Genomic DNA, 12,044 nt, shown 5'->3' with positions numbered 1-12,044 from the left:
TAGATGAATAATATAATAAAGAGCCAAATTATTCTTCATGAGATACACAAGTTGAAACTGAATTAAGCTTTTAAAAGGGAAAGAAAATTAAAGTGTTAACAAAACCCAAATGTATATAGCTAGGTTTTATAAGGGGAGAGACAAGGCAATGTAAAATTTCATGAAATTGTTCAATGTTGGTTTAGAACAGAGGTGGACAAACTGCAGCCCATGAGCAAAACCTAGTCCACTATCAGTTTTTGTAAATTAAGTTTTATTAAGTACATCCTTGCCCATTAATTTATTATACAGTCTATGGCTCCTTTATACTACAATGGCATAGTTGAGCGACTGCAACAGAGACTGTACGGTCTCAAGGCCTAAAATATTTCCAAAGACCCCATACAGAAAATGTTTACTGACCCCTCTTTTAGAACAAAAAGGAAACATATATTCACATAACTGTTTTGGAGTACAATTTTGTGTGTCCATCAAATTTTAAGATGCTCATAATCCTTGTTCTGGGAATACTGCTACTAGAATTTTATCCAGCAGGTGTATTGGTGCACAGGCCTACAGGGCTTCTTCGCACCAACCTAATAGTACTAGAAAGTTAGAAACAACCTAAATGTCTAACAGCTGGCCATTGGTTAAATGAAATACAATGCATTGATGTAAAGAGATTCTAATTTATTTTTTTTAATGAGCTAGTTCTATATGTACTATTTATTTTGAAGGGATGTTCAAGAAATATTGCTAAATTTCAAAATGTTGCAGAGCAATATGTATCATAAGACCATACTGGTGTAATAGCAACAAACAGCACCCAGCCCCATAAAAATATACAGATATGTGCCCAGCACCAATTAAGATGCCTGGAACATTGTAGGTATTCAACATTTAATGAATAAATATAGAGAACTTTTACTTTTCACTTTATATCTTTTGGACTAGACTTTGAATTTTTATGAGCGTGTATTACTTAAATCTAGATTTATAGGGAGTGATGGAAAATGTGAAAATAAAATTTTAAAAAAGGAAAAAAGTAAAGCTCTAGATTTAAAAAGGGAAATGTAAACAAGATGAAACAGCCAAAGATAGGTCTCCCCAAAACTAATGTTGAGACCACCAGCAGTGACAGTCAGCTAAGATGGTTCGCAGCTCACTGCTCAGTACTGAGGCGTTCAGCAGGGTTTGTATTTAACTTTCAAGCTGGAACCAACGGAAACTGTTGGGCTTGAAGAGGTGTCTTTATGAGTCATCAACAGCAGAAAGCACAGAAGCGCTAAAGAAAATAATTCAGAAATATGGAAAGAGAAAAGTATGCCCTTGTCTTGGGAGAACAATATTTGTATGTAACCAAGTGGGAAGACTTTGTGGAGGAAAGTCTGAAAAAGCAGAGAGCTGAAGAGAAAGGAGCCAAATGAAGGACACGGTGGCCAACACTCAAAGTAGAAAGACATTTTTGAAGAAGACGTGTTTCTAGGGTTTCTGAAAAGTCTCTATACTCATGCCCAGAGCCACCATGCAAGTTCATCTGGAAAGCGCATTGGGGTCTTTTGGTATAAGATCCACAAATATCAGCAGTCCTGTTATGTGAGCAGGTGTTCATACTGAAGGGCCAGAAGCAAAGTTTCCATGTGTTATTACTGTTAGAACTTCCCCCACTCCCCTCCAACACAAAAGCAGCTCTGCCTGCTAGTATGGAAGCCCTGGGAACAGCCTCATACTTGCCTCGTGTTGGCGACATCTCTGCCTTGGCTTTCCTGCTGGAACACACATGTCACTCAGTACTAGCCATTTATTCTTCTGGCAGAGCTGTGGCAAGAGGGGATTAACAGGGAGAAAATTTAAAAAACAAACAAAAAGCCAAAACAACACGAAAGAGGTGGGCATGTCTTTAAAACAACCAGTGTCCGCCTCCCCCAGCCCTGTGCTTGTGTCTGCCTGCCCTTTGCATGCCTGCGCCTGTGGTGGGGGGGATATGTCTGCGCCTCTGAAAATCTTCTTATTTAGACATCACAAGGTATTAGCCCAATTTTGAACACGGCCGGCTGCAATACTGGTGCACAGACACGACTGCTCTTTCTTCAGAAAACTCTCCAGTTCAAACATGTTTGCAGAGCGTGATTCATGGTGTTTCTTTCTGGATTGTCCAGTGGGTAATTGCTGTACGAAAACCAGAGAAACAGATGTAGACCCTGAACCCTGGCTATAAATTTTTGTTTTATGATTATGGGTTTCAAATGTGCTGTGTCACACTGACAAATATACAGTTACTCTGAAACAAAATGGATTTTGCTCTCAAACTTTTGCTTTTGGTTTTTACTTTTTGTTTGCTTGTTGGTTGGAAATACATTTATTAGATCATTGATCAAACACAAAGAAAATAGAGATGACACATCAGAATGTTATTTTATGCCATAACAAGAAGATATTTGGGAAAGTTTCTTCCAACCCTGTGACTGATGTTTAAAATGGGTGTCAGTAGTTTACATTTCATTATGGACAAATCGGTCTATTTTTCACTTTCTACCCTACTCATTAATCTTTATAGTACATGGATATGTATTTAAAGAATTGTGGCTTATTTATGTATCTTTCCTTCATTTTACTTAAAATGAAGAATTAGGAGGCAGAATCAAGTTTTCAAGAAGTGTAAGCATTTACTGATGAAGAAATAATTAGCATGTGGCTAAATCATGGGTCTGTTTTATAAATTAATACTTGGATTAAGTAATAGCTCCAATTATTGCTATCAGCATAATTAATTCATGATGAGGAATGATTAATTGACTAGCGAATACTGTCGCATTATAAGAAACCCATACTATTCCATTCACTGGGATTTAAATACTGATTATTCATTTCAAGGCCCAAGTTCATTTCTCAGTTGAGAACTTTAAGGTAATTACACATTTTACGTTTTCTTACACAAAGAAAGAAAACATCGAGTCGCCCAACCTTTACCACACACATGGAGGGACACACTAATGTTGTTATTTTTGTGCAATGATACAGTATAGAGGTAAGAAATTTGGAAGCAGTGCTCTCCCTCAATGAGGCTGATTCTGTAGCTTAAGAAATCAGAATGAACAGAATTTTGAGGACATCCCTCCCCATCTTCACTTCCCTGGGACCAGTGCATCTCTACTCTTTGAAAAGATGTTAAGCAAGAATGTGCAGCAGCCTCCCCTGGATAACAGATCCTTGTATACACATACCTGTCAGTGATGCCATGTTTCCCATCTCTCACTTAAGTTTCTCCTGCTGTACTTTCAATATAGCTGCTTCCTCTACTCTTGTCTAACAACTTTCATCCCCCTCCATTATCTGGTCTAAATGAGCTCAGTTTCCAAGGAACTCTAAGGACCTTAAATAAGCATTTGGAGTCATAAGCCTCATGGACCAAGTAGAAATTGGCACATAATGTAGTGCTTTGTGTATCTTTACAACTACCTTAATGACAGTGTGTTAAAATGTTTTGTAAATTCCTCTGTGTTCCCTTGCTTAAAATGTGTGTTTTCTTTGTAGTTAAAGGGTTTCTTATAATAAGTCTCTGTTACAAAATGATGGCCATATAAAAGAGAGAAGGGAGGGGAAAAAAATAACAAACACAGATTCAGCAAAAATCTCACCCCTTTATTGCCCTGAACTTTTCAATAGCAAGAACTGAGCTTGCTGGGCTGAAAATTGTTGTAATGTACCTTCATAAAAGGATCTTTGACTTGGTAAGTGTGTGCGATGCATACTTTTCATGTTACACCACAAGTGCCACTTAGCAACTCCGCTAGACAGGGCAGTGTTTCAGCATGGGGTGGGGTGCCCCCTGACAGGCTTTTAAAAGGCCTGGATGCCAATGCACATTCCAACACTATCCACAAAAAGGAGACTGGAGCAGTGCTCTTGCCTGCGTTGGGCAAGGAGACTGTCCCTCCCTGCCTACCCTCTTGCCTGCCCTGTTTTGTGGGAGAACTATAAGTAAATACTAGAGAGGCAGTGGAGAAGACAGGGTGTTTAAATTCCTCCCCAGAGTTTCCTTTCTTTGATGTATGTTGCATCCTTTAAGCAAGTTATGCAAAATGGCTGCAGGGTAGATTGGCTCTCCCTTTTAAAGCTCTCCATCCGGCTGGGTTTATTTGTAAATATTGCATCTATCCTTCTCAGTGTTTTAAGACTGGCTGGAAAGACTCTTCTTCCTGTAGGTTGGGTCAGTGTCAGAGATCTAAAAAATCATTTTCCCTTAAAATGACTGTATTTTAATAAAAGGATGGGGCAGGGGCTGGTACGAGAGAAAACTGGTCCTTCAAAATATAAAACTGTCATACTTAAACGAGCTTACAAAATATGTGTTTAATTATGTGGTGGGATGTGTGTAGGTGTATGATGAGAGAGGCAACCAACCAACATGGCGTTTTGGGGTGCAAGGATATGGGAACAGGCAAGTAATTTTCACGTTGGACTTTGATCCTAGGGAGCTGGGTTCTAGTCACAGCTCTGAGCCGTGTGACCTTGGGTAGGTCCCATCTCCCCCGGCTATTGTTTCCCCAGTTGAACAATATGAGGATGAGTCACAGCTAACATTTGTTCCATGATATTTACCCAGCACCATACAAGTGTTATTTCTGTCCTCCCAGTTACTACCAAGGTGGGTAGTATTATATGCCCATTTTATAGAGGAGGAAACTGAAGCCCGAAGAAGTTAAATACTTGTCCCAGAACACACAGCTGGTAAGTGGCAGACCTGGAATTGGAATCTAGTTCAGTTTGATTCCCCAGTCCATGCTCTTGACCACTATATTGTTTCTTCAAGTCCAGATCTAAAATCTCATTTTCTGTGTGACTTGTGTGTTTGGGGCAGGGGTAACTAATTCTTGACTACTCCATATGCTGCATAGAACCTGGAAAGGATTTCTCAAAGTAAATGAATCCGGAAAGCTGGATTGCAGAGCAAACGAATGCAGTCACTTCAGCCAGGGGCTTGCAAGAGGGAGAAAGAGAGAAAGACTGTGGAATGGAAAGTTTCCCAACTCAAGCCTTTCCCAAGGGGTAGCCATTCTCTGTTCTACAGTTTAGGGCTTGCATGTGCTTTTTTCTGGAGTGGAAAAATACATAAGTTATAAGGAATTTAACAGACAGAAAGGCGCACAGAGGAATTTAAAGGGTAGGCTGGGGGGCGAGGCGGTGGGCGGGAGGCGAACGGGAGCGGGTGGGGGGGGGCGGGGGGGAAACACTGTTTTCCAAGCTAAGCCGCCGCAAATAAAAAGGCGTAAAGGGAGAGAAGTTGGTGCTCAACGTGAGCCAGGAGCAGCGTCCCGGCTCCTCCCCTGCTCGTTTTAAAAGCACTTCTTGTATTGTTTTTAAGGTGAGAAATAGGAAAGAAAGCGCCGGCTTGTGCGCTCGCTGCCTGCCTCGCTGGCTGTCTGCTTTTGCAGGGCTGCTGGGAGTTTTTAAGCTCTGTGAGAATCCTGGGAGTTGGTGATGTCAGACTAGTTGGGTCATTTGAAGGTTAGCAGCCCGGGTAGGGTTCACCGAAAGTTCACTCGCATATATTAGGCAATTCAATCTTTCATTCTGTGTGACAGAAGTAGTAGGAAGTGAGCTGTTCAGAGGCAGGAGGGTCTATTCTTTGCCAAAGGGGGGACCAGAATTCCCCCATGCGAGCTGTTTGAGGACTGGGATGCCGAGAACGCGAGCGATCGGAGCAGGGTTTGTCTGGGCACCGTCGGGGTAGGATCCGGAACGCATTCGGAAGGCTTTTTGCAAGCATTTACTTGGAAGGAGAACTTGGGATCTTTCTGAGAACCCCCCGCCCCGGCTGGATTGGCCGAGCAAGCCTGGAAAATGGTAAATGATCATTTGGATCAATTACAGGCTTTTAGCTGGCTTGTCTGTCATAATTCATGATTCGGGGCTGGGAAAAAGACCAACAGCCTACGTGCCAAAAAAGGGGCAGAGTTTGATGGAGTTGGGTGGACTTTTCTATGCCATTTGCCTCCACACCTAGAGGATAAGCACTTTTGCAGACATTCAGTGCAGGGGAGATCATGTTTGACTGTATGGATGTTCTGTCAGTGAGTCCTGGGCAAATCCTGGATTTCTACACTGCGAGTCCGTCTTCCTGCATGCTCCAGGAGAAAGCTCTCAAAGCATGCTTCAGTGGATTGACCCAAACCGAATGGCAGCATCGGCACACTGCTCAATGTAGGTTTATTTTTTTCCCTTCTTCTACCAAGAAAAAAAAAAAATTGTCTCTCTTGCATGCAATAAAGACATCGGAAATAAACTGCATTGGTAGCAAGACAAAGGATTTAATGATTTAATGCTGAAGGGGTGTGATATGCTGGCATGCATATTGATTCCCTTTGCTGAAAATTTCCTGTTAGATGTTTTCTTCCCAAATAACCCCTCCCGCCCCCATGCTCCTCTCCTTACCAACCTTATAGTCTGTTGAAAACAATTTTGAAAATATGCATAAAAGTGTGGGGGGTGGGGAGTAGAGGGTGACCACAAGACTTTAAAACATTCTTCAAGTAGGGCAATTTGACCCATTTTGCAGTTTTTACTAAAATGTGTGCAGAGTGGAATTTAACTTTACTGTTCTTTGGATTAGCTACTAGTTGTATAGGTTCCTCCACCCCTTGTGTATTCCAACAGTCCAAAGTAATTAAAATATGACATTTTCCTTGAAAGGAATTTAGTTTAATTAAGGTGGCTGCTGCTCCCGAAGTTCATAAACCACCAGTTCAAGCTGCCGCTTCCAATGTTTTCCTTGCTAAGGAAAGGCAATATTTCTTAGCATTGACCCTGCTGCCACCTTTCCAAGTCACTTTGTTGGTCTAAGAAGTTGCTGTTTTGCTAGAAAACTACTGGCAATGAACACCCCTTGGGCTGAGCCATCCATTATTTTCATATCTTGCAATTCAGCCTGGAACATGGACATCAGTTAAAGGAAAGGAAATATAAGTGGGATAGCCCAATTTAAAAAAAAAATATTGACTATTTTGTTATCTGATGCTGACACAGTGCCGAGGTACGCATCTGGTCAACAGTAGCCTGGCTGCAGGCTTGAGAAATGACCAGGAGTCCCAGAAAATCCCACCTTCGGGTGGCTGTAGTGGGAGCCTGCAGGATGCTGTACCGCCCTGACAGTGATTTAGATAAATGGCTCAGCTATCTATCAAAATGTTTTTAGTACTTTATTTGACAATTCATTGGAGCATTAGCCTGAAAATGACATTTTAAATCTTTGTTTTCAAAGAGGTCAAAGTTTAACTGGAAGAAATTGAGTTTTCCTAATAACATGGTGGCTTATCTAAAGAGAGAAGAAAAAGGAGAGAGGGGACAATGACAGGATTTAAATTGCCCTCTCTGAAACTTTTTCTTAAGAATAAAGACTTGCTTCTTGGGCCAGGAAATCAACAGGTTTGTAGCTGAAAAATCAATAACCATTTGATGCCAACAGCCTGGCTGTCTGACTTAACATTTTGTAGAGCCATAAGCAGGGCAAAAAGAATATCGTTTTCAGTAGGCGCCTTAATCTTCAGCTGCTCCCCAAATGCCTTTTCTTTTTTGGTGCCTATTTTATTTCTGGAGAACTCAAAGAAACTTGAGTTACAAAATAATTTTCTAATCCAAGAAGAGACCTTTCAGACCTGTCCTCTTTGTGGCAATTAAAACAGTATGAACATTTTCTGTTGGAATTCCAGGGAACTGGGGCTCTCTGAAACTTTTTCTTGTTAGAGAAAGTTGTAACGAAACATATTTTTTAACAGAAGGAAAAAAAAATGCTCAGGATCCTCGCCAAAAGTTATTAGACCTAATAGAGTTTTTACATGTAGACATTCTTCCTTTTGTAATTAACCCTCCAAACATGCCTATTAAGTTGTAAGAGTAGGGGGAAAAGCTTTGTTTGTTCTTGGACAAGTTAAACAAGGGATTTGCTTTATCTAGGGAGAGCGAGCGGTGAATGTGTCATTCGCCTAAAACTCGCCGATAAGCAAGAAGTGTTGATAACAGCAAAGTTTAGCTAATCAAAGAAACTTGCATTAGACAAAGTAAATAAAGGCATTTGACAAAGGGATTTCAGAAATTCCAGTGTCTTATTTTTGTAAGCAGGGCAATTAGTTCTTATTGTGGTCAGTTTCACAAGAGTTTGAATCCCATACCCCAACTTTAGGTTAAATGAATAAAATGTAAATATTGCTTGTGCCATTGCAGAGTTGCTTTACCCTCCATAAACCACTTTATGATAGTCAGTTGTTAGCGATTAAGGTTTTGTTTTTTTGTCTTTAGCATAAATAAAACTAAAACTTTTTTTTTTTTTAAAGATTCTAACAAATGTCTGTGCCACGCAGTGTTTGGTTCAGGGTGGTATAGCTAGTTAGAACTTTTGAAATAAAAGCATATTAGGGCTACATTTGTGTAAGTAAGAACATAACCACAACCTTTTCCATTTTACTTAATGGCTATTTTGACGAGAAGCAGATCTGTTTTTGCTTTTAACACAGAGGAAACAGTGGGCAAAGAAGAAAAAGTACTAAATTCCAACCAAAACTGTTTTCTGCTTTGAGTTTCTTTTTTATGGTGTGTGTGTGTATGCATAGTAAATAAAGTAAGACCTTTGAACATGGAGCACACCGCCAGAAGCTCACTTTGAAAGGTGTTAAAATATTCCCTTTATTTGCTTTTTAATTTTAAAGGCAGAAAAATGATATGCCAGCCAGCTGCCATTTGTAGTAGTGTCTGTGAATTGCTTGTTATAAGCATTCAAAGTCAGGATTAGGGGACTACTAAGGGAATGTGGTCTAAATATTACGATTGACGACTGCCCCTGGAAGGTATAGGAGTCACTGAATTTCTGTTCAGATGCCTCCAGGATTATCTTGGTTTTAGGCGGCTCCAGATGTTTTCAACATTAATTGCTCAGTGGGCATAGGATAAATCTTAATATTTTGTGGTCTAAATATAGTTACTTCGGTGAAATAACGAGTGTGACAACTTCTTGCCTTTTTCCCTGTCTTTTCTCCCTACTCAACATGTCAAAAGCAAAAATTTAAAAAAATATATTTTCTTTTTGAAATAAGATTTTGCCCATTAATGAGAAGAAATTATTTTTAAAACAAACAGTAGTGATGTTTGATTAGGGAATGAGAAAAGGCCTCTTTTCAAAGCCCTGGGACCCAAATTTTAAGTATTAAACAGTATCTAAATCCTCTCCTAGTGAGATATAAATTGGGGTCAAAGTGGCAAAATCAAAGATACCCTCTGAAAGAAAGACTAAATAAAGACTGACAGCCACCGTATGAATTGAATGGGGGTTTTGAATAAATATTTCAGTGAAAAGGCCCAATTGTTTTTCTAAAGTAGGACATAATTTTCTGCTTCTCGGACACATGACAGTGGTAACTAATGCCATCAGAAAGAAGAGAAAAAGAGGGACTTTTCCCTAAATCACAAAGAGAGTGCAGGCAGGGTTGTTTGAAAACAAGTGAAAGATTCAAAGTTTTCCTCCCTTGTAGAAAAAAAGAAATCACATTGTGAATATTCAGATAAATTGGTACATTTGACAAGGGAGTAAGTATTGATGTGCAACTTAGAAAAGAAAAAGCATACGTTTAAATTTTATTGCCAGAAAAGGATGGATCAAAAAAACCAAACAGTAGGAAAGGTAGACATCTGCTTGCCTAAACTTAAGCTATGGAATTGATTTGGAAGCTCTAGGTAGAATTTGATTTCCCAGCCAATAATGTAAAGCCCTTACATTGAATCAGGTCTTTTTTCCTTAATAGATAAATGACCAGAATGGCTATTTCTGATAGGCTAGCTGGCCTGAATCAGAAGTTTCCTTCTCATTTCTAGAAGCCTGGCGCTGATATGTACAACCCGAGGGTATTGTGCACTTTTGTCTAAAGCGTAAGAATAAAAGTTCTTCTGGATATCAGATGCTTATAATTTACCTTCAACATATGTTAAGCCTTGAGGTGGCTGAAAAGGAAAGAGAACCTGTTTTCTCCTTTATACATTCCACAAATATCATTAAACTCTATCTGAGAAGGGAAATACATGATAAATAACAAAGATTATAAATTCTGCTCTCAAGGAATTTATAATTTTTTAAATCAATAATTTAGAAAAAGCTGCGAATTTTAAGTTACTCTTTGGGCAGAAGATTGCGATGTAAAAACCAAGATGCAAAATACAAAACTCTTTTCAAGTCACACAGGACTTGAACAATAAATGCAGTGTTCATTTTAAAACATCTTAGAATCTTCTATACAGTTTGAGTTATGTGTAAGTGCCATAAATTTATCCTTAAATGACATTTTTATACTTTAAATGTTCTAATATAAATTCTGTTAACTATCAATTAAATAGATTATTTCAGAAATGGGAGTTTTTGATGAAGGTTAATCAGAAAAATCTTGGCTGAAAACCTTTCCAAAGATATTAATGTAGATAGAATCTTGCCTTTCAAATTACAGGGTAGTTATGACAATCATATATCTCTGATTTTCTAGAATAACCCACTTTCAAATGTCCTGCACGGTTCCCACATAAATCATTGAAATATGCCAGATATTTAATATTACAACATCTCCTAGGCTGCCCGTTGAACCCAGGAGTGGCACAGAAAGTCTTTGTTTGGATTCTATAGTCAATATAAGTAGAGCTCTCACAGCTTAATTTTTACATTATGTCTGAAGATCGCCTTGTGTTTCTGGGTCATTCTTATGAACATGAATTGCTTTCGTAGCAAACTATAGATCTGTGAATAGAAGGCATTCCTTGCAAAATGGACTGGGCTGTGGTTCTCACTCTAGCACCTGTGTGTGCGTGGACAGGGTGGGGAGGAGGGAGTAGAATTAAATTGTTATGAAGAAATCTGTATCAGCCCTTACCAGCTTCCTCTTAAAAAGTTGGAGCTGGGGTGATGGAGGGAGAAAAGTAGAGTTAACTCAGGTTTCAGATTTATCAGTATCCTGCTTGTAAGTGGCTTGGCCTAAGTACCTCTTGTTAAATAGGAGATGAGATAACCTGCCCCATCTGTAAGATCTAATAACACAACCTTATCAGTCAATATGTTGCCCTGAATTCTCCTCTTTTCATTCCCAGCTTCCTTACCCCATCATTAAAAAGCATGATCTCTGTCCCATCCCACTCCCCAAACCCCTTTAAATGAATGAAAAATAAAGTTGCAAAAGTTCTCTCTACCTAGGAAGCAGAAGAGCCTAAGTCTACTGGCATTTTGTCTTGAGCTTTCAGAGCTTCTTAGATGGGAATTCAAACAGGCAGTGGAACTGCTGACTTGCTTTTTCTCTGGCCTTGCAAGGTGGGGGAGCTACAAGGGGGCCATTTAGTACGATAAGACTCTCTGCCCCCTGCGCGATAAGGCGAGGATAACAGGAACTGACGTCAGCAAGGCGACTCAACCTGGCCAAGCATTTCCTCTAGTCAGGGCTCAGGGATTCCAGGAGTCTCTGGGCCTCCCCCAGCAGCTGAAGAACTGAACCAGCTCAGGGGAGGGAGAAAGAAGAAAACTGATTTTTACAGGGGTGATAGTGGGTGATGATGTCCCGGATTTCCAAAAGCAGATTTCTTTGGAGAGAACAAAGAAAAACTAGGGGGAATAAAGTAGTTCAATAAAAGTGGATTCTGAGATTATAATTGTAATTTCACATTGTCATGGAATAGGTATTTGTTTGCCAGCTGTCAACAATTTACTGCTGATGTCTCATTAGACAGGCTATCCAGCAATCACCAGATATGATCCACTCACAAACCTCGCCAACTCTCCATATAGAACAAAATGTGAGGGGATTCACGTTGTCAGAGTTAATCCTTGGTACTCTTAATGTTTTTGCTTTTTTTTTTTTGAGAGGGAGTCTTGCGCTGTCTCCCAGGCTGGAGTGCAGTGGTGCGATCTTGGCTCACTGCAACCTCCGCCTCCCGGATTCAAGTGATTCTTTTGCCTCAGCCTCCCAAGTAGCTGGGAGTACAGGCGTGTGCCACCACACCTGGCTAATTTTTGTATTTTTAGTAGAGATGGGGTTTCACCATGTTGT

At 39.9% G+C, this 12,044-nt stretch overlaps 2 protein-coding genes across 6 annotated transcripts in view; both read left to right on the top strand.

Moving 5' to 3' along the window:
* Positions 1–12,044, top strand: part of OXSM (3-oxoacyl-ACP synthase, mitochondrial) — a 488,173-nt gene that overhangs the window by 115,349 nt on the left and 360,780 nt on the right. The gene's annotated exons all lie outside the window — the stretch shown is intronic.
* The window catches only part of RARB (retinoic acid receptor beta), a 770,770-nt gene that overhangs the window by 594,908 nt on the left and 163,818 nt on the right, over positions 1–12,044 (top strand). The window contains exon 1 of one of the 5 annotated variants that reach the window (XM_050779497.1): positions 3,812–6,183. The exons of 3 other annotated variants lie outside the window; for them this stretch is intronic. In XM_050779497.1, the coding sequence (XP_050635454.1) occupies positions 6,027–6,183 (157 nt within the window). In that variant the 5' untranslated portion in view covers positions 3,812–6,026. Of the gene's footprint in view, positions 1–3,811; positions 6,184–12,044 lie in introns of those variants that run through there. One more of the 5 variants, XM_050779498.1, reaches the window with a different exon arrangement.

This window comes from Macaca thibetana, chromosome 2, assembly GCF_024542745.1.
Source record: "Macaca thibetana thibetana isolate TM-01 chromosome 2, ASM2454274v1, whole genome shotgun sequence".
Taxonomy (NCBI): Eukaryota; Metazoa; Chordata; class Mammalia; order Primates; family Cercopithecidae; genus Macaca; species Macaca thibetana.
This window is presented reverse-complemented; position numbering and strand designations above follow the sequence as displayed.